Here is a 27,133-nt window from a genome sequence, read left to right on the forward strand (position 1 = left end):
TGTTGAACCTCATCAGGTTCCTCTCTGCCCAACTCTCCAGCCTGTCCAGGTCACGCTGAATGGCAGCACAGCCTTCTGGTGTATCCACCACTCCTCCCAGTTTTGTGTCATCAGCAAACTTGCTGAGGGTACACTCTGTCCCTTCATCCAGGTCGTTGATGAAGAAGGTAAACAAAACTGGGCCAAGTATTGACCCCTGAGGGACATCACTAGTTACCAGCCTCCAACTAGACTCAGTGCCGCTGATGACAACCCTCTGAGTTCTGCCATTCAGCCAGTTCTCAATCCACCTCACTGTCCATTAACCTAGCCCACACAAGAAAATCCAGATCTGTGGCCACATTCAGACCCACCGCAAAACACCTCTTGGGCACAAGAGCCTGACTGCCAACAGCACCGGTCCCAAAGCTCAAAGCCCGTGCCTGCTCAAGAGACTACAGCAGGCAGCTGAAGTCTCACGTCAGCCGAGAAGAGCACACATCCTCGGCTGAAACTTGGTAGGAGCTTTATACATTTCTTTATGCAGGATTAGCAAGGAAGTTCCTTTTAAGTGACTTTAGGGTATTATTGACTTGCCCATGCCCCATGGGCCACACAGAGCCTGTGGTTTTCAAGTTGGCATCGCAGTCACACCTGGAGACCCAACAGCAAAAACTATCCACTGAAAACCTAACCAATCCAGCCCACCCACTTTAGAAAGGGACATCTGCGTTTTGCAACTTGCCACATGTTCATCTATAAACACCCATGACTATGGGATGGCACTGGCACCACGCAACATCACGCAGACCAAGGAACCTGTTGGTCAGCCCTCCTCTTGGAGCTCTGTCATCATGCAGGCACGACATTGCATCACAGGCTGCCCAACACATCATGCCTCAGGTGTGGGCATGCATGGCCTCTCCTCTGCTGTGTACATCACCCCAGAACAGGGGTCTGGAGCCTCAGCTGCCCTGCACAACAGCCATTTTTCAAAAAACAAAAATTAAAAAAACCTAAAATAACCTGTACTAGCAGGGGTGAGATTTACCTTCCGTGACCATTATCTTGCTTTTCTAACAAGAATGCATGGCGAGCACACCGGTATATAATGTTTATATCTGTACAATTTCAGACGGCCTCTGCTTCAGAATATATAATTGCCACTATAAACCAGACAAGTATTAGCTCATAACAAACATAACAGTCTGACTCAACAGCAGATGCATTTTTCATTTACTCCTTTCTGTTTAAGCACGTGCAATGTTAAAAGCAAAAGATAATTAAATAGATGAGAGTAATATGATGCTAGGTAAGAAGATGACACTTACTGTATCAGTAATTACAGAAATCTTTCCATTATTCTTGTTTTACTTGTATCATTGTCTTTACCCTTGTAAAACACGTAGTTTCCACCTTCTGTAGCTTAATAACTGTTTCTCCTTTCTTTGCTAATGGCCGCTGGCATATCCAGGCCCTATTCAGACAATTATGTGCTGTTCAAGTATAAGAAATTGAGCATCATCTAATCAGATGAAAAAATATTTTTTGAAAATATACCTGCAAGAATGATGCTTGCAGATGATCTGACTACTATCTTAGCCCACTTCTTTCCCCCTGGAAGGTTTACACTCAAGTAAAATGGAATAAGTATATCTAATTTTTATTACAAAAAGCATTTGTTACCTCACGACTGAAAAAAAAAAATCACCAAGATAACAGACGTGTTGGGATTCTCATCGTGGCAAATCTAGCACGCATAATTCACATTGCATCCAAAATAGTCTAATTATGTCAACCCTCATCTTTTTTTACAGCATGGTTTACTTTGATTAGTGAATTAGCACAGCACACTTGGGCTGGTGCGTGCTCAAGAGCTTTCCTGATTGAACCGGTCCACTTTGGTCCAAAAGCTTTCTTCCATGCTTGCACTTTACAAAACAGAACTAAATAATAAAATGAAACTGGGAAACAGCTAGAAAAAGGTCTTAAAAAACCCCATCCCAAAACCAACAGCAGCAGCAATCTATTGAAGAGCCATTTGTAACAAATGCAGAAAGTGGAAAGCTCAGGAAAAGGGGAAGAAGAAGAGATGCAGTGTAAGGCAAAGTCCACTGAGTAAAGTCGGTACTGCCTGAATGCATTTCAGTCATCATCTTACAGGCATAAACATGGAGTTTTAGTAATTTAAAGAGAAACTCTAGTATTTCTAAATTGTTAGGTGTCAAAAACCAAGAAATTCCTCCTCTGACAAATGCAAGCTGGCACGAATAATACACAGTTATGCCCTGATAGTATGCAACAGGGTACTATCACTATGTAAGTCTCTGAGCAGCCCCTGCACATGCACTTACATTAACCTTAAAACATCCCAAAGAAGTTAAATGGAAACAGAACTAGACTTAGTGACAGGTTTTACTGAAGCACAACAGAGACAAAAATCAGTCATCACTGTACATCATATGCACTGCTATTAAGATCACTCCTCAAGCCCTTGAGGGGCACTTACCAAAATGTACGCATGTATATTTTATTTATATTGAAAACAAAAACCAAAAACCTAGCAGGGAAAAAAAAAATATATGTTTACACAAATGTAGGAAAAAACAACTAGAGAAAACAGGGACAGCAGACAAGCCCTGCAGCATGGCCAGTGCCCAGGCAGAAGCAGAGACAGGAGCTCAGGGATGCGGGAGCGAGACATTTCAGCTGCCAGTACGTGCAGCATGCCATGCTGCACAGAAAAGGAACACTTACTGCCAAGGGACTCTAAAGAAATATTGGTGCAGTTAAGTATGCAAATATTTTGTTGTTGACAAAGGAAGTAATGGGGTATTTTTTCATCATTTTTCCTTGTGGTAAGAAAAGACTCTGTATCTCTCTTTAGAGTCATCAAACAGCAACACCACAAGCCTCACCATCACCCTCACATTTGACACTTCTAATCCGTAAGCATACACAAATGCAGGTATACACTACCAACATACTTCCCCCCTTTTGAGAAATGAAGTGTCACTTTTAAATATTTCCACTTTACTTGCTTTGAATTGCCGGAGATCAAATGAGTCAATGAAGTGCTGTGTCTTTTTCATTCAGAGGCGAGATGAAGGTAATTTGCTGCTCAGTGCATCTGTTTCCTCATCCGCACAGTAAGGACCAGGCTAATTAGGGGAGGAAAACAATATGGTCATATGGATAGGCCAGATTGCCTGTCACTCAGCTAGTCAGCAGGCAGGTTCTGCTATGAGGACTGCAAACAGATGAGGAGCTGTGCCTCGAGAAGGAAAAGAAAAGGAGAGGACTTCAAGCACTCAGATGGTTACCTGAATATTTTTAGCATTAATCCCAAAAGGTTCCTCCCCAACTCCTGTCATCAATTCTGTGCCCATGATGAACATGCTGCTCTTTGTTCTTGTGAGGAGTCGAGGCGGCACATGCCAAGGTTTCTATCTGAGCAGCTCACCAGCACCGAGGTCGGGCACAGGGTGACCCTGGCTCACGTCACAGGAAGCACAGGCATGCTGCAGCACAGGCACGGGGAATTTGCTATCAATTAAATATGTGATGCTAATGAAGTCATTCCAGTTCCCTGTTCTGTTGACTTTAATCCACACTGCACGGCATCATTCTGCTTTCCGGTGGACTCTGTGCGAGTGCAGGGCACTCCCTGCTCCAAGGCCACACAGCCAATGGAAAGGCACCTATCTGGAGGATGACTAGTTTTAATGAATCAAAGTGTTCACAACCTCTACCTCTCTAATGCTTCTCACACCATGATTTAAAAAAAAAAAAAAATACATGTTTTGAAAACAACTGAAACTTAAGAAGCACTGCATGATCAAGACCCATCTAAAAAGCTGTTGTTGCTACTCCCTTCGCTCTCCAACATTGAAAATTCCCAATTATTTTTCATGATTTTTAGTTTCAATAGATTCAAACAGACATATGATTTCATTCTCAAACACCTCTGACTTTGCAGCATTGCAGAATCACAGACCTCAAGTCAACAAATCACGTGACTGAGTGTCCCAATTCAGCTTTAAATCACGGATCCTAAATCTGATGTCAAAAATTACTTTCTTGGTAAACTGCAAGCATGTAAGGGCATGAGAAAAACAACTTTCAGGAGACAAGCTAAAGATAAGTAATTCCCAGTCACTCACAGCAATCCCACTGCACCATTTCTGTTTATTAGGAGAAGATATGGAATATCAGAGGAAGTTCATTTATTCACTGGCCTGTAAAACCAAGCAGCAGCACACATTACATTTACTACATCTAAGCTTTATTTGCTACTACAAAATGAAATGCCGTAAGGTACAGAAAACAAGTTAACTCACATCGAGCATATCATGAAGGCAATCAGCCTAAACAAGGGCTTTCACATCTCCCTGTCAGCCACAAGACACAGATTGAGTGCCCGATACCGCAAATATAGCTTCTTTTTAGAAAAAAAAAGTGAAATACAGTATTTCCAGCAGATCTCTGGTTTTACATTGATCAGAAACATACCAATAAAGCCTGCCAATCAAGCAGGGTATAGTTTTACAGGGATTGCTAAAAAACAAACCACAAAAAAACGAAAGCCAGAATAGACTTGCAATAGAGCCCACCTTTCTTTGCACACTGAGGAGGACAGGTTCATTCAGCAAGCCATTTAAAAACATCCTCCAGGGAGTATCTTAATGTCACAGCCCAAAATGAGACGAGTTTCATCCCAGATTTTGACACATCCTGGCCTTGGCCCAATGGCTTTGCTTAAACTGAAGCTGCCCTTTGGTCCCATTCTGAGGGCTGCAAAGTTTTGGATGAGTCACCAATTAATCTAGATCCATAAACTAACAAACATCAAAAAATACGGATCTGACTGCAGAGCTCCATCTAAACTCCAAGTCTTTACCCTTGCATCCTCACCAGATCTCACAGAAACTGAGTTTCCTCCTTACCAACTCTTCACATCATTATCTGCTGAAAACCTACACCACATTCAGCCCCTCAAACAGGTGAATGTTATCTGATGGTACACATGAAGGGACAGGGGCCAGCATTTGAGAGCAGCTATGATTATACACAGTAACACAGGTGAAAACAAGTCAGCATGTCATGTATTCAGTAGTACCCAAACTGCTTTAACCACAGATTTATTGCACCAGTATCCCACAAAATTAATGGCATAAGCTACGATTCCCATCTTTCCACTTCAAGCCATTTATATTGTTCCTTCTAACAGTACATAAATATCAAAACTCACCCAAATGGCATAATCAAATTCAGCAGACTAACCAGAAGACATCAGTGGCTGGAATGGCAAGCCAGGATATTTACTTCGTTAAACAAATTCAGGCAACAAATCATGTCCTCCCCAAGAACAAACACTTGACAGACCAGCTATGACTCAGATGAAGGGGAGCACGGGGCAACGAAGGTCTGGCTTGTGAGCACAGGGACCTGTGCTCTGCTCAGGTGCCCCACCAAAGCTTTCCCGTCATCACTCTGCGGAAAACACTGCACAAGTTGCAGAAAATCTACATTTCGTGTAGTATAGAAGCTATTCTGACAATTACATGTTGGCAAGTTTACAGCCGCTGTAAACACCGAAGCTTTAACAGCAACAGGCTGCAACAGGTCTCGGAGGGCTCTGCAAATCCCCTCTAGAACTGTTGTAAAATATCAGACCAAGGGAGGGCGTACCAAAATAGTACACGAAGTAGGATGCATGAGAAACACTGACTTGCAGGGCACTGTGGATGCCAAAGTTTGCATGGGTTCAAAAACCAAGCAAATTCTCGGCTGAAAGATCTCCATCGAGTGAAATTCAATGCAGGTCTCCACCTCCTGCTCAGGAGTCCGAGCCAGAAGTTATGGGAGCCCAAGAGAGTCTTCGGGGGGAGAATTTTATATGCGGGTCTTGCTCTCATATCTTCCAAAGAACATAAGCAGTGCCCACTTGCAGAGCCAGGTTACTGGACAAGGAGGACTGTGGTTTGACCCAGCCAGTTTTATGTTCCCATATGGAAAATTGCCTTGCTTTATGCTCTGTATCCACACAGGCTGATCCCAACCCATCACTCAACCCTTCCTGATTAAGTCCAAAAAATAAGCCCACCCACTGCAAAGGGAAAGAGACTCTATTTCCCAGCAGTAAGTGTTGAAGGGAGGTTAAACTGGGGGCTAGCACTTCAGCTTTGTCATGGTAATTATAACAGACTACAAGCACCTAAGACTGAGCAGAGCTAGCCACAGAGTCGCTATGCTGTGTATTTGTCTAGAAAATTAGAAAGAAAGTTGCCTCCGCAGTGAGTATAAAGAAATATCCAGTTCCAACCCAGCAAACCATTGCATCTGAAAAAACAGAGATGGACACACCGTTTCATTTCTGGCACATGAAACCGAGGGGTCTAACAGACTGAGTGCAAACCTCAGAAACTCTAGCAATGAAGTGCATTAATCAAAAAAACAAACCATAAATAACAACCGACCAAAGGGAGTGCTTGAGTTTTAAGAGACGCCTTAAGTCCAGCCAACACTGAAAGCATTTAAATTCTGGCAGCTTCAGAAGTAAGTGCCAGCATGAATTTAGATACTTGGATACATTCAAAGTCTTCCAGTTGCAGTTTCACTAGAAAATAATGAAACCACACACAATCAGATCATTATAAATAAAGTTTTCTGAGCTCGTGGAAAACAACACTGATGGATTCATGATCTGTGCTGCTGTAGTAGAGCTAGTAATAATTTCAATGTATTGATTTATTTTTTCTTTAAAAAAAAATAATCTGGATTTCTGCAAGGAATGCCTGCTCAAGAATCATAGCCGAGCTGAACACTGTATGTTACTGACATTGTCACTATGCTTTAAGTCAGTTAGGGAGACTGGAGCCAGATGGCTTTAAACGACCAAAATTACACAGTACATTCTGTTTATTAGTTAGGATTATTATTCAGGCCATAATTGCTTTTAACAGATTATTTATCATTATTACGATTATAATGATGTGTGAGAAAATTAGAAAGTTACGAAAAACACGATTTTTCAATTGCATCTGCCCCCACTCTTGTTCAAAACTTTTCTTAAATGTCTGAACTAATGAATTTAAAAAAAAAAAGAAACCTATTTCACTAGCCAGATGCACCGATTTTGAGACATGACCAGAGACTGCAGAAGGATGCCAGCAACAGGGAGTTTCCCAAGGCAGCTTTTGCAGTGCCACTCACCTGAGCTGCTGGGAGGCTCTCACAAGGACAGGAGGATGGATGCTCAGTGCCTGCAGCTCCTCCACAAACACCTGAACTCCATCATAAACTCAACCAGGCCCCCTTTGAAAAGGACACCCTGAAGTCCTGGCTCTAAAAGATTCATTCCTCCTCAGCTTCAGCCAAACAAAAAAACGAAAGGGAAAAAAAAAGGGGAAAAAAAAGGGGAAAAAAAAGGGGAAAAAAAAGGGGAAAAAAAAGGGGAAAAAAAAGGGGAAAAAAAAGGGGAAAAAAAAGGGGAAAAAAAGGGGGAAAAAAAAGGGGAAAAAAAAGGGGAAAAAAAAGGGGAAAAAAAAGGGGAAAAAAAAGGGGAAAAAAAAGGGGAAAAAAAAGGGGAAAAAAAAGGGGAAAAAAAAGGGGAAAAAAAAGGGGAAAAAAAAGGGGAAAAAAAAGGGAAAAAAAAGGGAAAAAAAAAGGGAAAAAAAAAGGGAAAAAAAAAAGGGAAAAAAAAGGGAAAAAAAAGGGAAAAAAAAAGGGAAAAAAAAAGGGAAAAAAAAAAGGGAAAAAAAAAAGGGAAAAAAAAAGGGAAAAAAAAAGGGAAAAAAAAGGGGAAAAAAAGGGGAAAAAAAAGGGGAAAAAAGGGGAAAAAAAGGGGAAAAAAAGGGGAAAAAAAGGGGAAAAAAGGAAAAAAAAGGGAAAAAAAGGGAAAAAAAAGGGAAAAAAAAAAGGGAAAAAAAAAAGGGAAAAAAAAAGGGAAAAAAAAAGGGAAAAAAAAGGGAAAAAAAAGGGAAAAAAAAAGGGAAGAAAAAGGGAAGAAAAAAGGGAAGAAAAAAGGGAAGAAAAAAGGGAAGAAAAAAGGGAAGAAAAAAGGGAAGAAAAAAGGGAAGAAAAAAGGGAAGAAAAAAAGGGAAGAAAAAAGGGAAGAAAAAAGGGAAGAAAAAAGGGGGGGGGGGAAAGGGGGGGGGGGAAGGGAAGGCAGGTTTCACAAGGACTAATAACACAAAAATCAGTTGGGAGAGGCATCCCAGACCTGAGTTTAAAGCAATGGCAAGTACATTGCTCCAGCAAAGGCCAGGGCTTGCTTGAGGGAGTAATCAGTTGTTTACAACATGGATATCAACATATCTATCTCCCTCCTTCAGCAGCTGAGATGGCCCCCTGATGGGTTTTCCTACTGCCCTCACCTTCAATATATTTCATTATTTAATCACTCACCAATACAAACCATCTTGTTGAGATAACGATGGTCGAATGCTTCAACCCATGAGATATCCGCCACTCAGGAACAGGCTCCTCCAAACTGCCTCCAGCATCACCAGTTTTGGAAATTCTGGTCTTATAACTCTGAACCCTCAAAAGTATTAATCCAGGTGTCAGCAGCTGGAGATCAGTGATACACTGGGACTGGGAGAAAAAGGCAAGTATCAATACCAGAGCCTACCCTGGAAGGATAGAGCACATAGAAAACTCACTGGTGGACAACAGCCTCATGTAGCCACAAGCCCTACTCCTTTGATGCTGGGAATATTAAGTTAAAGAAAACACTCATGCAACATAGGTTTCTTTCTCTGCCAGAGATCCTAAGATCGTAATTCAAGTCAAGCAATAACTGTGACAATTCAAGTTGTGTGACTCGAAGTCTCTTAAGCTTTTCATTTAACATATACACAGGAATTATCTGAAACTTTATTTTTATCCTACAACCTTTGGGGAGCAGTTAGGTTTAGCTGTCCACCAAGATCCCAAAATGCAGTATGCCACATTGCAACTACAGTTCAGCTTTGAAATAGAGTTCTCTTGCTTCAGAAACAGGTGCCTTGACCCACTATTTGTGGTTAATCCTCAATTAGCACTTGGATAGCCTGTGGGTTTTTCAATAGCACCACTCTTCTCCCTCCTATTCATTCAACTTAGCATCTCATCCCACTGTGACAATATTCTCAATGCTTTTGGTTGCTACTAGGTTGGTTTTTTAAGACTTCTCCTAAAAGGAGAAAAAACACCAGCATTAGTAATATGCATAAAGTGTTCTTTAAGGTGGACAAAATATGAAGCACCACTAAGAAACAGGGCACCAGACAAGAAAAGCATCATCCTTGCTCACTATGATCATCGCCATTAAGCTTTGGACAGAACAGTGAGGAATGGAGGGAAGAAGCAGACTGGCTAATTAACAGGTATGTTGTGCAGATACCCATTAAAAACATATTACATTTTCTCAAAATCTATATACTTTCCATGTTACTTCATCTTCCCCTACACCCAGCTCCTCATTGCCCTCAGCTTCTAACAGCATCAATGACCTTGGCACATGGCATTTTCTTAGAGTTAATAGTTGGCTGGCATTAATGGCCCTTGGCTACACCTTGAGCCATCAACTCCTCCCAGACAGTCATTAATCCCAAGGAAATACCCTGCAGCTCAATCGTTATTACTTAATTAGCTCCACACACAATCTGTGGAGCTATAACACCACACAAAAGGGTTGACATGCAAGTTATGACCAAGAAAACTTTCAAGTCAAAAGATTCAAGATACTGCACCAAAAACTAAAGACATTTTAACATACTAATAAATAAAGGATAATTATTTTGGGCCTGAATCAGCTACTGGAGCAAAGCAACTGCTTTTGACTCGGAGAGTCACAGGGGCTCCTTTACTTTGTAAGGCCATGGTGCATGCTACAGTGGCCAGCAAAAGCACAAAGCCAAGCTTGCACTTCGGAAACAAAGTGCTGCTTCTTAATATGCCATGAGTTGCACCAAGTAACAGGTTTTTGCTCCAGGGGAGACTTCGAGGTGGATGCATGTAGAAGGGCCACACACAACAACAAACGGAGGATTTGGGACACATTTGCAACATGCCAGAGCTTCTCACGCAGCCAGATAAAGGACAGCTTAAAAACGGAAAAGAAAAAAGGAAAAAAAAAAAAGTCTGCTAGCATTTTAGCAGTCTCAGAGACTGTCTGAATGGCAAATCTGCTTTCTGTGCTATTCTCTGATGAGCGTCCTCTTTACAAAGGCACATTCACAGCAGCGGAGACACTACCCCGATGGCACCCGCCTCTGCCTCCTGCCCCAGCTCGAGCACATATGTGATTACAGTCCTGGCCCAGGAAACACAAACACAGCCACCTGCGTACGTGCTTCGCAGTGAAGTCCCTCAATGGGGAAGGCTACACAGGGATGCAGGCATAGGATACGCTTCCCAGAAGAGTTACAGAGCCCTTGTTTTCCCTGCTTTATCCCTGTTGTGCATGCAGCTGCCCAATCATTATTCTCCATCTTACTGAAACCCAAAGTACCTTTACTGAGCCAAATATGGAAAAAAGTGGAATCAAACCACAACAAAATCCTGTCAGTAAAGGCTTTCCCAAGCACTAATGAATGCTTCTCCTACAGAAGTAGCCTTGGGTTCTGCAGCTCCTCTTTCCATTTTGTTGCTCCTCTCATGTACTCCTACCACCTTTAGGGCAGGTGTTTTTCCCAGATTACATATCCTCTGCAGAGCCAAATATGATTAATTACATTCTTTCATTATCAGTCACCCAAAGTGAAGACAGACCTCATATTTCATGATGCTGCATTAATATTTCCATCCCAAAGGAGACCCAACCTCATCACTGGCTAATTCAAGCCAAAGCCTCTTCCATCTCCTTCCCTGCTCCTTGAGGGCAACAGGGGAACGGGTTTTGGTAGCAGTGGAGTCAAGGGAAGATGAACGGTCTTGTCAAAACAAAATACAGCAAAAGACTGATCTGCAGAGGAAGATAAGCTTGAGGAAACAAGTCAGATGAAGAGGATGCCTGATGATTAAAACGTGGGGCTCAAAGGGAAAATGAGATGTCTATAATTATGAAAGAAGTATCTTTTCACTGCCTGGACTGTTATTACCTGGGATAGGAAACAAGATGACAGCCAGAGGCTTTATGTATCAGCCAACACCATGTGTTGCTGCTCCTTGGCATTAAGTAAACACCTGTCCACACCTGCACAGGGAGTCAGCAGGATCCTGCTGTTTGCTTTGGGGCTGGCTTTCCTTCTTGGATTGTCTCTTTCAAATAGTTAATTCCATCAAGCTAAACAAAAGTGTACAGCCAGCAGACCACCAAACCACAGCACCTTCCTGACCTCACCTTTCCTACATGTTACAACTGCCAGTTGGGCATTTTAAAGTTACTTATCAATGCTCACACCAGCAGAAACATGGCTTGCACATCGTGCTGTCCCACTGTGCATCTCCTCCTCTTTCCCATCACACAGCTTTTTCCTTTTTGGTTTGTTTTTACAGGTTTTGCTAATAAGGATTCATCCAAGACACTGAGCTTTCTTCTCCTCCTCCCCCCAGGCTGGCTGCCTACCTGCCCTAATAGCTGCATAATTAAGAGAAAAACCACTCCAGGTAACTGGAAGGCTTTGCTAATTGAAAACTGAGGAGGTAATGATTTGGCCCAGGGAAAAGCCCTGCTCGTATGCCATAATATGGCCCACCATCTGTCTGCTAAATTAGCCACAGTGAAATACTAACATAGAAATTATTTATGACGATTATTTTTAAAGGAGTTTGCCTTAACACAGAGGACATTTCACCACCTCACTGAAGATCTCCCCATGACAGGAGGCAATTTCTCTTCCAAGAGACTATGATACAGATGTAGCCAAACTTTCTTGAGTGTAAAGCCAGTAGCTTACCTGTAATGGACCTTTCCAGTACCAGCAATTTAACAGGACTGACATCCTCTCCTCTGCTCTCGCTGCCTCAAGCAAGCATTCACACACAGGCCCTCCCCTCCAGGGAGGAGATGCATAGCCCCATACATGGTGAGAGAGGCCCAACACCTAGGGTCACTAGTTAATTCGCTGTGATTAACCAAACCTTGGGTGATTAAGGAGCTCTCACAAGCTCTGGCTGGCTCATGTAAGACAGGTGACAGAAATACCACCCCTGCTTTATCTCAGATCACAAGGCTGGATCCGTGATGATCATCCACTTCTCTTTACAATTCCTACTCAACCAAATCCTCCCCCCATCTGGGGTAGGAACTGGGCCATTTCAGCAGCTAGCAGTCACAATCCCACACTTTCACACCCCGCCTCTGGAAGTAAACACAGACAAGTAGCACCTGAAGTCAGGACCACCTTGGGAATGCACATAGCATTGCCCAGCAGAAAACAGCAGCAAAACTGCTAACCACAACACACAGATAATACAGTAGTCAAGCTCCTCAATTCTATCTCATGAGATTTGTCTTTATATTACCATCGTGGCAACTGTCTCCCTTAATGCTCCCACCACAAGCCAAAATCCAGGAGTCACTGTGCACAGCCACATAGGAGAAAATAGCCCTTGCATCCAAAAACCTTAAAAGAGGAAGAAAACAGAGAAAGGAGCAGGAACCAAGGCGGGGAAGAAGTTGCTGGCATGGGGGGATGCCAGGAAACCCAGGGCCCTGGACCAGCTCCAGAGCATCACTGCAAAGCCCTATTCAGCTGTCCATCCAGAGCCACAGGGAGAAACCACATGTAAGGAGGAGTGGGGCCCTTCTTCCTCTCCTACCTGCACAGACCAAGTGGAAGCCACCCCACAGTAAATTAAAACAAGCATGTTAGTCAAGCAAGGAATCTAATTTCACTAATTAAAATTGTAACAATGGCTGTAAAACAAAACAACATTAGAGCACACAATATATTTGCCATTTACAAGTTCCCATCATATAGAAAGGCCTTGCTTCCCTAGCACTGCTTATTTACCTAGGGCAGGTAAAACCTAAAACTAGGCTTATTATTCTCATAGATTTGTATCTTTCCAGTCAACACACAACTTCTGTAACATACCCTGTGCAGATAGCTGCAGGACCAGGGCTCTCACAATACCATAAGACATCCAAAATAGAGACCCCATCGCTTGCCATACTGATACACAGCATCAGCATGTTGCATAGACACACACATCTGTTGTGTACGGTACAGCTGCATACAGAGCACGATGTAGGAAAATGTCGACACGTTGTGTTATGCTTTTGTAAGCCCAACTAAAGCTGCACCACTGAAGCAGCAGTGAGAGGGGGTCCTCGATGTGCCCAAAGGTCTTTAGCAGTGACTTGCAGGAGGTCCCAGCACTGCCTGTACCTGTGCTAGCCCACGCAACGATCGGGGGATAGAAGACCAAAGGCATCAAAGCCACTTTCCTGAACCACACATAGCCATCAAACTCACAGCAAGTGCACTTTCAGGAACTTTTCAATTCTTTACTTTGACACACAATAACGTTAGCAATTAGTACTGTGGGCAAACTGTCTCCCTCCATCTCTTTGATGTTTGTTATTTTTGCACTGATTGCTTTCCTGAGAGAGGAATTTGGATTCTCCATGATCCTTCACGGACAAGGGAAAAGTGCTTAATGTAAAAACTCTTTTTTAAAAAAATCACCCACGAAGCCTAACATGACACTGAGAGTTAAATCAGAAAGCCTTGGCATCAAATATTATAATTACGAGGGTCACATCACCATCTCACAGTCACTTCCCCCCATACCCCTTTTGCAAGGGATCTATTTTTATTTTCGCTTAAGCATCAGAACAAGTAATGGGGAAAAGTTTGAGGAGAGGCCGTACCAAGTTCCTGAGGCAAGAGCTCGTTAGTGACTCACCGCAATAATTAACAGTTAAGCTGACCCCTTCAGGAGTCAAAATGCATTTTTCTGATGGAAATGGAGCACGTCTCCAGAAGCCTCACCGGGGCAGTTCAAAACACACAGGCGGCACCCTCAAGAAGCACAATTTATCATTACGGACTGGATTTCTATTAGGACATAAGTAAACAACAGCAAATAAAGAAAATAGTATCTGCACAATGCCTTGATACATTTCCCTCAGACATTTTCAGGTGTCAGCTGTAATAAATGAAGCATTTACTGGGTGCAGACAACACTTTAAACAAATCAGCGCAAGTCCCTAAAGGAAACAAGCAGCAGCATATTTGGTAGTATTTCATCATTTTGGAGCCGGCAGAACGAAGCTGACAAGTACACAAGATAAATATTTTGTTCTGTCACGCTGTGTCATGTCGGGGAAAACATAAAGTGTTATATGACCTTTGGAGGCACAGCCCACGGAAGCCTTCCTTCTTGATTCCACGGTCCTGTTTGCAAGCGGGGAAAAAAAAGATAAAATAGAAACACTCCTCCAAGCAGCTGTGACTCAAGGGATTTCACGGCCACCTTCCCGGCAGAGGTTTTGCTGCCAAAGCCTGAAAAGGAAAGAGCCACCGGAGCTGGCAGCAGGGCCACTGCACCTCCTGCGGCTCTGCAAAAACAATAGTAACACACTCCTTGCAGAGGGGGAAGGAAATAAAGATGGTGCAAGTTAACTACCGTTGATCATTATTTTCTACCAACAGAATGAGCATTCAACTTACCTTTTTCCTTCCTAAAAACAATACACCCTTTTGCTCTTGGTGGGGGCAGAAATCAGCTCTGCTGCTCTTGGCAGAGCACAACCACGGCACAGCAGCACAAGCCAAGGGCAATGCCTTCTGCGCCAAAATCACTTTACTGGGCCAGACAAAAATCACACCGGACACTTCCCCTTCAACAGGCTCCAGCAGACAGCGGCGTGCCCCAACACCACGGCCGATTCAATCATAATGCGCATATCAACATAGTAAATAAAGCAAAGTATCAGATCCACGATGATGCACTGAAATACTGTATCAAACACCCATTAAGGCCCTTGGTAACTTTTTGTTCATTCTACCTATGTTGAAATTGGCAAGGGATGTCAAAAACAACAAGAAGGGCTTCTTCAACTACATCAGCAGCAAAAGGAAGGCTAGGGACAACGTGGGGCCGCTGCTGAATGAGGCGGGTGTCCTGGTGACGGAGGATGCGGAGAAGGCAGAGCTAATGAATGCCTTCTTTGCTTCAGTCTTCAGTGCTAAGACTGGCCCTCAGGAATCCCAGCCCCCGGAGGTAAGAGATGAAGCCTACAAAGAGGACGACTTTCCCTTGGTCGAGGAGGACTGTGTGAGGGATCGCTTAAGCGATCTGGACGTCCACAAATCCATGGGCCCCGATGGAATGCACCCACGAGTGCTGAGGGAGCTGGCGGATGTCATTGCTGAGCCACTCTCCATCATCTTTGAGAGGTCCTGGAGGACAGGAGAGGTGCCTGAGGACTGGAGAAAGGCCAATGTCACTCCAATCTTCAAAAAGGGCAAGAAGGAGGACCCAGGGAACTACAGGCCGGTCAGCCTCACCTCCATCCCGGGAAAGGTGATGGAGCAGCTTATCCTGGAGGCCATCATCAAGCAAGTGGAAGAAAAGAAGGTTATCAGGAGTAGTCAGCATGGATTCACCAAGGGGAAATCATGCCTGACCAATCTAATAGCTTTCTACGATGACGTGACTGGCTGGGTAGACGAAGGGAGAGCCGTGGATGTTATCTACCTTGACTTCAGCAAGGCTTTTGACACAGTCTCCCATGATATCCTCCTGGGGAAGCTGAGGAAGTGTGGGCTGGATGAGTGGTCGGTGAAGTGGATAGAGAACTGGCTGAATGGCAGAACTCAGAGGGTTGTCATCAGCGGCGCTGAGTCTAGTTGGAGGCTGGTGACAAGTGGTGTCCCTCAGGGGTCAGTACTGGGCCCAGTCTTGTTTAACTTCTTCATCAATGACCTGGATGAAGAGTTAGAATGTACCCTCAGCAAGTTTGCTGATCACACCAAACTGGGAGGTGTGGTAGACACACCGGAAGGCTGTGCTGCCATTCAGCGTGACCTGGATAGGCTGGAAAGTTGGGCAGAGAGGAACCTGATGAGGTTCAACAAGGGCAAGTGCAGGGTCCTGCACCTGGGGAGGAACAACCCCATGCACCAGTACAGGCTTGGGGTGGACCTGCTGGAGAGCAGCTCTGTGGAGAGGGACCTGGGTGTCCTGGTGGATGACAGGTTAACCATGAGCCAGCAGTGTGCCCTGGCTGCCAAGAAAGCCAATGGGATCCTGGGGTACATCAAGAAGAGTGTGGCCAGCAGGACAAGGGAGGTTCTCCTTCCCCTCTACACTGCCCTGGTGAGGCCTCATCTGGAGTACTCTGTCCAGTTCTGGGCTCCCCAGTTCAAGAAGATGAAGAGCTACTGGAGAGAGTCCAGCGAAGGGCTACAAGGATGGTGAGGGGACTGGAGCATCTCCACTACGAGGAGAGGTTGAGGGAACTGGGCTTGTTCAGCCTGAAGAAGAGAAGGCTGCGAGGGGACCTTATAAATGCCTACAAATATCTGAAGGGTGGGTGTCAGGAGGATGGGGCCAAGGTCTTTTCAGTGGTGCCCAGTGACAGGACAAGGGGCAACGGGCACAAACTGAGGCACAGGAAGTTCCATCTGAACATGAGGAGGAACTTCTTCTCTCTGAGTGTGACGGAGCACTGGAACAGGCTGCCCAGGGAGATTGTAGAGTCTCCTTCTCTGGAGATATTCAAGACCCGCCTGGACAAGATCTTGTGCAGCCTACTGTAGGTGACCCTGCTTCGGCAGGGGGGTTGGACTAGATGACCCACAGAGGTCCCTTCCAACCCCTACTATTCTGTGATTCTGTGAAATTCCACTTATTTTAAAATTTTTTTATCATATTACTCTGCAGTTTCCAGCAACATCCTCCAGGCTCCCTGTACCAGGCAGCCAGGGCAAGCAATGCTGGGAAACACAGAGTGACATCTCCCTCAAATTTTTACATGGCAAATAGCCTCATTGTGAGTACTTTGGAACCGGGGGAAGGAGAATACTTAAGTACTTTGGATGGGAGAGCAAGCATTAATAAAAACCTTTGAATCCTAAAGCATAGTGCAATGGGTGTTTTCAAGCAGTGAAGGCATTTGATGGAACACACTTTCCTGTCTCACCTTACAAGGATGTGCCTGCTACCCCCCCACCTGCCACTACTCTCTCACAGACATTAGCACAATGATATTTTTTTTTAAACGAGTTCCTATTTCTAAAGTGCCAGGTAAGCAAGAAAACTAATTCAATAAAATAAACATGGTTGTAAAACCACAAATATGATCAAGATTACTCAGAGCTGGGTTTAGTGTGCAAAGCTATTTTTAATGCATTTTTTATTAAGTACCAGACACATAATTTAAAATAAATCACTTTGTGTTCTTAAATAACTGCAATAACTAACCTTAGATATTTTATTAATCATAAGTGAGGTAATGTTTGACATTCTTCCCCTCCCCTTTCTTCCATGAAAGATGGCAAGCAACAGACCATCCTCATTAATTACATTGTCACTTTTATATAACAACCCGCAGTTACAGAATCTCCACAATAAATTATATATATTTACATCAACTTCCTAGCTTTCACGCCTGTGTATCTAATTACAGTGAAAGAGACAAATAGGTAATTAAGCTATTTGCAGCTATAGAAGTCTGGAATTACCACTTTAAAAACATAGGTACTGGAAAGCTGGCTCTCTAGTATACATACTGAAACGCAATAATACTAAAAGCAGATAAGGTAAAAGTGCATCTGTAATTATTAACAATATACCTAACATTTAAGTGTCACATTATTACAAATTAATTTAACATTCATTAGTGTTGCTCTGATCATAATGAATCCATTTGCCAATTGCTTTGCCTTCAAGTAAAACTCGGGTAGTTCCATCATAATCTGGTTGTTAAGTGTTAATTAACACACACTTAACAATGAAACACTGGAAAAAGCAGTTAGATAACAAAAGTGTCTTGACCTGCCAAAAACATTGCATGGAAGAACAATAAAATACGCAGACAGAAAGAATATCTTCTATTTATTTTTAGCCAGGTTCCTTTAGAAAGTAAATTCTGGACGGTTGCAGAGCACGTTGCATCTGTCCAAGTGCTCAAAATCTTCGCATTTTGTGGCCAAGATCAACAAAAACAGCTTGCCGCAACCCCAGTAACGCTGAAATTACTGAAGGACTAACGAGGCAGAAGAGCACGCTACCCAGACAGGCTTCCCACCAGACTCTGCTACATAGCCAAGGACAGACGAACACCCATCTTCACGTCCAGACGACTCCAGCACAACATGGGCAACAGGCCCCACAGCGGGATGGAGAGGAACGACCACCCCCTCGCCCCAAACCAAATTCGGTCATGGAGACAGGACAGCTAGCAGGCAGCATTGCTCCGGTAGCACATACATATTTATCCTTCTTTCTCGCTAAATCACAGCCACATGATGTTTTAATATGAACTAAAACAGCATGGTACTCTGTTAAAGAAGAAAAATACTCGGTAGAAAGAAATGAGAGGCAACCTGAGTGATAACAGCTTATTGTAAGCATCATTAACTAATGTGGAACCGTAATATAATACTTCTAGAAGTACACATGGCATTGCCAGGAATATCAAATGGCTTCATTACTTTTACTGCTTATAGACCAAATATTAAATGAATTTATAACAAAGAAACTGCTGCAAGAAAGTTTTACCCCATCAAGAAATAGAAGCAGGGCAAATACTGCTTTTCCTGCACTACTTCCCACCCCCCGGATCTGGGAAAGTAGAAGAAGAAAAGGTGAAGTGTTCTGCTCATCTCATATTGAGACTTAAGAGACTCGCTCTCTTCCTCCCCATGTTTCTGTCCTGAAGCCTCTCTTGGGCTATGCCACCAGCGTGCCTCGCATCCCGCTCCTCCGCCCTTCGCCGGACCACCCTGTGCCACTGCTCTTCCCCTATGAAGTCTGGGAAGGTCCCAGCAGCTCCTCATGAAGCATCTCTGCTCCCCACCAGTGGGAAAGCACAAGCCTGGGCAGCATACGTGGAACCCCAGAGGCTTTTGTGTCGTTTCTGGGGAGGTGGCACTGTGATGCCACCTAAGTGAAAAGGATACACTTCAGAGGGACACAGCCACTGATGGGATGCACGGATCTTTCTTCTGACAAGCTGATGGGTACCAGAGCCCTTCCCAGCAGTGGAAGGTGAGGCTTTCCTGCTGCAAAATCTGCATTTTCTTAGCACGAGGAGTCTTGACCAGGCACACTGCTAGGAAAGATAACCGCATGCAATTTCACTGACACCAGGCAGGCGCACCTCCTCTGCTCAGCAAGGGGCAGAGCCAATAACTATATTTACTTTAGGATGACCCCAGCCAGTGATGAAGTTCAACAAGCAAAGCTTGCCTGAAAGGGCTCAAAAAAAAAAAAATTTTAAGAAGTAGTGCATGTTTTCTCTCCCCTGTTGCTCTCCTCCCACTGCATCCTTGCACCCTCTTCATCTTGTCAGGGAGAAACCACTTTTTTGCAGGCAAGAGGTATTCTCCCTTGTCTCCAACACACGCCCACACAGTCGTATATAGACAGACAGGCGGACACACACAGAGACACACTAAAAATAACTCCGAAGTAACCTGATGCTAAAACAATATGACAGCTGCCATTCTCCTTTCCCAGGCAAACCAAAGGAGCAGTTTAGTTACCCCGACCTCCTGGATACCGCAGCAAGTTCTGGGCTATTGCTGGGGGATTAGCAGCTCCCACTGAAGGTTACCAGAAGGGGGGACGTGGGGCGCCCGTGGCATCCCACGCAGGTGGGTCGGCACATGGCCAGATTCGGACCTGCAGCACGGGGGCACAGGCTCCAAAGCCAGCAGAGCTTGTGCAGCCACCAGGTCTGGTCCACAGCAGGCAAAGGAGAAATGTGAAAGTGATGCTCCTGGTATTTCTACCCCTTCTATCTCCCTATTCCCAACCCCCAAAAACTTTCTTGCTATCCCAGCAGAGAAAGAGGAGAGTCCGGACAGGGAAAGTAGAGGCACTTGCTGATACAAACCAACAACTGTAACAAAGTAACTTTTTTCCCAATGCCTCTTGCAAACTTCTAAAAAAACAAATACATCAATGAGAAAGTAAAAGAAAGCACTCCACAGATTTAATAGAAAGTTTTTCAAACAGGCAGATGTACAAAGTTGCATTTCCATCAGTCTGTCTTCCAACGGCTTTCTTCAAGCCCTTTTACATTTTTCCCCTTTAATTTGGTATCCACTTTAACTTACAAGAAAGCCTCCAAACTACCTTAACTTCACAATAAACTGTGACAAATCAAGGACATAAAAAAATAACAGATTGCAAAGAAGTGGTCTGACTACATTGTGCCTCACTATTGTATAAAACTTACTTTCTTCCTCCCCCCCCCCCCCCCCATTAAAATATTTAAGCTTTCCAAACCTCTGTTTTATGCCAATTAAGAGTTCAGCTAACTAGACTTTCAGGCAGCAAGAGAAAGACATGGACCATACGTCATGCACTCTGGGCTGAATAGCTTGCAGTAACACAGGCAATACACTGGCCGCAAGAATAGCCAGCGAAACTTCAAACTCTTGCTGGTAGTCTGTTCCCTGGTAGTACAGGAGAGACTGCAAGCCAAGGTCAATTCTTTTCTTTAATTCCCTTCTTTCTTTCTTTTTTTTTTTTTCTTCCCCAAGGCATGGGAAGAGAGCTTAGTTATTTCTGCATGGATGCAAGGTGAATGAGACTGTCGCTTCTCATTGCAGTGCTATTTATTACAGGTCGCTGACATAACACAGCTCCCTCCTCCCACCCCCCCGCCCGCAATGCAAAAAAAAAAAAGCAGGGGAGAGTTCTTTAGCATTGTCTCACTTGCTTCTCTGAAGGGAATATATGAACAGGTTTTATTTATTTATATAGCAATCTGACAACTGAGACGCATCAGCTTGTTTTCAGAGGCTTCCTGCTGAAAAAGGCAAGTTACCCTGTCATTAGGAGGTTTAAGAATCCACACACACAATAGAAGAAAAGAGTACGCATCAGGAAAAGAAACTGCAAGATTAACAAAACATGCCGATGAAGAAAGGAAAATTTACACTGAAATCAACAAGGGTGCGGGGGGGGGGGAGTATTGTAGGCTTGTTCCTGCATAAGCCAGATTCACGATGAGGAAAGAAAAAGGGTAATAAGAAATTAAGCTTCACATCCTCAGCTGGTGTAAATCAGCATCATGCCTCCAACTCCCCTTGCTGCACCAGGAGACTCATTCCCAAAATCCCTTCTGGTTTAAGGGTTGGTTCTGGTCTCTCATCAGCAGTTCCTCCCAATTTAATTCATAGTTTCAGATGAAAAGATTTTATAGATCTCTGTTCTGTCTTGAGATGAGTTTTCCTAGAGCTCCAAGCAATAAATTGATGATAAATCAATTTTCCTGCACTGTGCTTTGTAGTCTGCTTTTTTTCGTACAGCGCTGAGAGCTGTGTATAAAATACCACATTCCTTACTTGTTTTTTAAAGGTAGGCTAATGCCTCTGAAAATGAAGAATATCCACAGCCTATTTTTTGGCTGCTAACAGTAAGCCAGAACTGCCTTAATAAAAAGATCTTTTAATTCACCTCTAACATTTCATTTCACTGCCAGATTAAGAGACAAGCAAGTCTGTACCAAAGGCTTGGGAATTTGCAGCAGTGACTCAGGACGAGGCAGAGCGACCCAGACACGAACGCAAAAAGGATTTTGCAAGCTCCCCGTGGGGCTGGCTTTCACCCCACCGTGGGGTTGAGCCTGACATGGACTCCACAACACTTGTAAGTCGCCCAGCCAGCTCACCCACAGGACCAGTACATGACTCAGAGAGCGATACTGTGTCATCCAGTGATAACTGGTGTGCAGGAGGACACACTTTAACCCTTTAATCTGTGTTTTATTGCAGCAGTATCTGTAACAGAGCATAGCAGTTGCTATGGAGCAAGGATAGCTATTAGCTCTTCTGCTGATAATATAATTAGTATCATAATTTACACAGCACTGGGATTTTTTTATCCTTTGCTATGCCAAAATTCTTTATGGATTTATACCTTTACTCATCAGCCTGAATTCAGACCACAGAACAGAAATTCATGCCTTTGGAGAGCTTTCAAGTCTTCAAGACCGTGTTTCAAGATTCTCCGTGTGCCAACAGCAGAAAGGCAAGCCAGTGGTCACCAACAGCCACCAAAACCTTTCCAGCAACAACTAAATGCTCCGAGAGGTCCAGAAACACCAACCCCACAGCTACTATCAAGGAGCCACCAGCTTCTGCTCACAAGTCCCTTACCAAGGTCCCATCCTCTCCAAAGGCAGGAGGTTGATGGATCTCCACACAGAGCATCAAAGAAAACGCAATGATCACCTGCACTAGAATTCAGAAGGACTGCTTGCGCATCCCACAAAAAGTCAAAGGATTTTTCATTTACCCAAGTGTGCCGAGACAGAGCACAACAAGCCTCACGTGCTCCAACATGGCTCCCGGCTGTCTCCTTCCAACATCATTTCAGGGCCAACCCTTCACTTGTGTTTTTGGCTGCAGCTCGACTACAAACTGTGCTTTTCTGATGACATCTCCCTCACCCTCTGTGGATGTGTAATCCTCATCAAAGCTACTGGGAAGGCATGAGGAAGAGTTTTGCAAGTTCTGGCTTACATGCATATAATTCATCAAAGATTTAAATTTTGCATACAGCCACCTGAAACTCCCTGTTCTTCCTCCCCATAACCTCCCATGAACACCAGAAAAAATGAATTCAATGCCACGCAGGAATAAACAAAATGAAAATACAATGTTGATAATTTTGGAGTTTTGAGCTTCAGTCTTTCCACCTTTTTTACAGCATTTGTGCTAATGCAGCATGGAAGAGAAAGGCGGCTTTTTCAGTCTGAGCTCTCTTCCAGTTCAATTGCCAAGGCCACCCAACAAGCTTGCACTCTTATTTGCTCTCCTTTCTACCGTGTCTCCAGCTGTGAAATTAATATGCATAGAGGACATAAACCTCTCGCTCAGGAATAAAAAGTGACCTTAATACTCTTCCTGCTTAATCCCTTCTGGGCTCAGTGCACCCTCACCTGGGGAAGTCAACCCAGCGTGAAACCAAGGTGCCACTTCGCCCACCGGTGAAAGCATCCACCCCACGTGCGCATTGGGCATCTCCTTGTGGAAAATGTCTCCTTGCAGAAAAGCCCTTGCTGGGAGGGAGCACCGCAGTGGCCATGCAGGGCTGTCAAATAGCCACTCTCCTGTACAGCAGCAGAAGTTTGCTAAGCAGAGGGCGGCTGCGTCCGCACCCGGACAGCACAAGGCTGGAAAGCAGAGCGACGATCTGCTGTGTAGATAACCACTCAAGACAGCTGGTTCTCACAGAAAGTCAAGGGGGGTTGAGCTCAAAAGGCCAAATTTTAACACAGAGATTCACGTAAGAAACAGCTTTTGCTTCTCAGCCCACCTACACAGAAGCAATGGGCACTTTGCACAGGAGCGCCCATTCTGCCACAGGCAAGCATGGGGGCACAGCTGCTGCTGAAGCTGCAAGCAAAAACTCCATCCAAACTACTTTTTAAAATAGAGCTATATACTTATATATAATGTTCGCTTGTGCTCACCCCGCTGCCCCAGGTCAGGCCCGAAGGTTTTGCTAGCCTGTGGCTTCTCCTGTTCAGAGTTTCAAAACTCCATGGTCCCAGACAACAAATCCTAAAAGGTCTCAGCCAAATCTCCATTCTCACACATGAGAAACTGCCACATCGAGCCCTACAATGGGCATATGCACTACAGATGTGCACTGGGACGCACGGTGCAGTTGGATGATGCCTTGGATGGGAACGTTGCTCCCTGCTCTGTGGGAACAGTTTGGCCGACAGCATTTCCTTCACCCCAGTCTAGAGGGAGGCATAAGCACATACCTTTCTCAAAAGGCACAAACCAGTACTCCCTCTTTGGAAGCAGCACCAAATTTTGATAGCGAATCATCACTGCATATCTCTGGGTGTTGCAGCATACACACGTGAGCCAGTTACACAGTCTTGTTTTTCTTGCAGATGACATTAATTCTCCCTCTCCTAACACACGCAGTGACCATGGCCACAGTGACCAAAATCCTTGCTCACACCAGCACCCAGGGAACATGCCGCATGAACGAGAGCTTGCACTAACTGCAAAGTGGTGGTTGTGAGTATTTCTACAGATTCTTCAGCCATGCGTTTGAATTCTTTCACTGAAAAGAAGTATTTTGGCAGCATACCAGACAAAACAAAAAAAAAATAATTCTGGAGTGTGTGTATATATATATATAAACCAAACAATTACAGTCATGATGTAGCATGTATGTTAGCAGGTCTTAAATTTAATACACATGCACAGGTGTAACACACACACACCCCTTCATGGCCCTTTCAACAACTGTCACACATCTGGACCACAACGCCACAGCAAAAGCAAAACTCAACATGCTAGACTTAAGTCAGGAGAACCCAGTGCTGCTTTTGGCTTTGCCCCTGACTTGTACAAGGATAGATACATCTCATCACTCCTCAGCATTGCATCCTTTTCTTTCCATCTTTGGCTTTAAATTAGTAAGCCTTTGGCACATGGACTACCCACTGCTTTGCTTGCATGCACTATACTGATAGCATTACCAACCTCAGCTGCAATGCTATTAAAATCCATTGTATGAGTAATGTCAGGATTGCAGTCTGCAGCCATGGAGGACAGTACTATCCCTAGCAAAAGGCAGCAACAAACCACTGACAGCTGAACACAGAGAAGCACCTTTTCTGCTCGCTCGCCTGCAGCTGAAGTCCACGGCTTTACTGTTCAGCCTGCTGACTGCTCACTAAACACCTCCACGTAGCCACGAGCAGCCTTCGGTTTTCTGTATTTCTGTATTATCCGCACCAACCGGTCAAAGCCTTCTGCACAGTTATGAACTACCGTGCCACAACGGGAGCATTTCTCATCAGACACTCATAGATTTTTACCCACTGAAAGTGTACTGTTAATATTAAGTTTCAGAAGGAAAAGACTTTTTCCCCTTCACTTCCAACAGCTTCCTACTAACAGTTAAGCGAAGACAAAATGCACAAGGCTCGTAAAGGGAGGACATCAGTGGAAGGGGAAGGTGCAACACAATGCAGCCATCTCTAGAAAGTTATGTTTTCTACCATGAATATTTAAAGCCCAGTTTGCAAAATTGGTTAATTTTGCATGCAAATGGACAGTTACACATCTAACTGACCATTTGTGCAAGCAATTACACGCGCGATTACCTGATCGCATAATCATGTGGGCCTAATTTTGAAATTGGGTCTTACATTTTCTGTCGAACACAAGCAGTGTTATTATTTAATAAATAGATATTGAGTAGTTTTGAAGCAAAGTCATCAGACCTACTGGCTCCAAAACAAATATTGACAAAACATGTCAAAATGTGTATTCACCCAAAAAAGAGCATCATGTGACCCTGGCATAAAGCAGCATGTGCCCATCAAACTAAGCCACAAGTTTCTCTGCTGAAACTTCTAGTCCTCTAAATTGTGATTGACAGGAAAATACATAATAAATGTAGGCACATGTATCTGTACAAACATGCCAGAAACACTGGCAAGTTCCTTATTGTAGTTTTTTCAGAGGAGGACTTATTCTGGGGTGTTCTTGCTGCTTCAGTTGTATTCTAGGGAGAAAAGGCACATTAAAAGAAGCCTACTAATAGCAAGCCAGTCAGCAGCTCATGAGTATGGTTTCATCAAACCGTGAAGACCAGGAAAAATTCAGGCTTTGAGTTATGAGGTGGCACGGCTTTTTTGTCTGTTATCCAAGCAGTTAATGTCCCAGGCCTTCACATTGCTGACCTCTAAGGAGAGGTTTGCATGTAAACTTAATAATCCTGAAGTATTTTCAGTCAATCATAATGAGCATTTTTCTTTTATGGAATAATCCCAAAGACCGTCAATTTTCCTTTGCATATCATCCACAAGTCTCTATTTTACACGTCAACCAAAAGCTCTTTAAGATTAGCTCTCAGAGGCCTCAAGTTCTGGCCAAATATCAATCTTCTCTGTGGATGATGCATTAAATTTAAGACGCTCGTTGCTACTGCGGGCAAAGCAATATAGCAATTACCAAGCTATTTCTGACTTACAAATCCATAAGTAATCATATTGTTGGAAACCCAAACTTGGTGACAAAGAAATTAAGTAGAGTGTTAAAAACAAAGACTGTCGCCGCTGAGGTAGTAACTGCCAGCTCCCTCGGGATACATGTCAGTGGAAAGACTTTGTGTCACAGCCCTCGAGGCATACATATACATCACTCGGGAGAGACACAGGAAAGAGCAACTCCAGTGCCCTCAAGCCTGTATTTAATCCATCACACCTATAGTTAGACCACAGAGGATTTAAGGTAGTGCTTGCTCCTCTCTCCGTCCTTCCCTGCTACATTAGTACCTGCTGCTTACGTTTATTTCTATCACATCTCCACATTCCACTGAAGCCCCGCATTACTTGGTCCCAGATACACCCCTTTCAATATTACTAAGTCAGGCTCATGTGATCTGAGAAGTGATGCTGTTCCAGCACCTCATACTGGAAAAAGGAAGGAAAGCCTTAGGTTACCTGGCAAAATAAGTCTCTGAGCCTGTGCCACCAAATAAACTGGGCTTTTATTCCAGATATTCCTAGAAACACAGGCATGCTCCAGTTCATATGAGTTCATTGAGAGTTTAATCAATGACTAGTTTAAGAAACACACATAAGATGAACTTTGGTCACGTTACGCATGTTCTGCAAGAGTCAGCTGCGATCCCAAAAAAACCCTTGGCACTTTGGCTCACATCAGCACCTAGAACCCAGGTAGCAGTGCAGCATGCCCCCTCTTCCCATGGCATTGCTCCAGGGATTAGCCCACAGCAACACTGCCTCCGTAAAGCACTTAAACACCATCTGTGCCCTGGGAAGACACTGGCATCACTAAGGCTCAGGTCAAACAATAAAAAGCTTAAATTGGTCTCAGAAGGCAACACAAACAGTTCTAAACCTGACAGAGGTACCAAACGCCAAAGCTCCCTGTTGGAGGAAGGACCCAGTCATCAGTGAGCAAAAAAGGATGCTCTTACAAACGCTGACATCATGTGCATACTGGTAGTTGATGTCATTTTATCATATCAC

At 44.0% G+C, this 27,133-nt stretch overlaps 1 protein-coding gene and 1 long non-coding RNA gene across 3 annotated transcripts in view; both read right to left on the reverse strand.

Annotated features, from left to right (window-relative positions):
* ERBB4 (erb-b2 receptor tyrosine kinase 4) overlaps window positions 1-27,133 on the reverse strand; it is a 687,907-nt gene that overhangs the window by 651,617 nt on the left and 9,157 nt on the right. Inside the window, exon 1 of one of the 2 annotated variants that reach the window (XM_075429766.1) lies at window positions 8,389-8,440. The exons of the other annotated variant lie outside the window; for it this stretch is intronic. Coding sequence (XP_075285881.1) covers window positions 8,389-8,401 — 13 coding nt within the window. The 5' untranslated portion in view covers window positions 8,402-8,440. Of the gene's footprint in view, window positions 1-8,388; window positions 8,441-27,133 lie in introns of those variants that run through there. 2 annotated transcript variants of the gene reach the window in all.
* Window positions 17,247-19,265, reverse strand: LOC142362407 (uncharacterized). Its single transcript, XR_012765055.1, has 2 exons — window positions 19,047-19,265; window positions 17,247-18,407 (listed from the first exon to the last, which is right to left on the reverse strand). It is a non-coding gene; the product is annotated as an uncharacterized LOC142362407 (long non-coding RNA).

The sequence above is a fragment of the Opisthocomus hoazin genome, chromosome 9, assembly GCF_030867145.1.
Source record: "Opisthocomus hoazin isolate bOpiHoa1 chromosome 9, bOpiHoa1.hap1, whole genome shotgun sequence".
Taxonomy (NCBI): Eukaryota; Metazoa; Chordata; class Aves; order Opisthocomiformes; family Opisthocomidae; genus Opisthocomus; species Opisthocomus hoazin.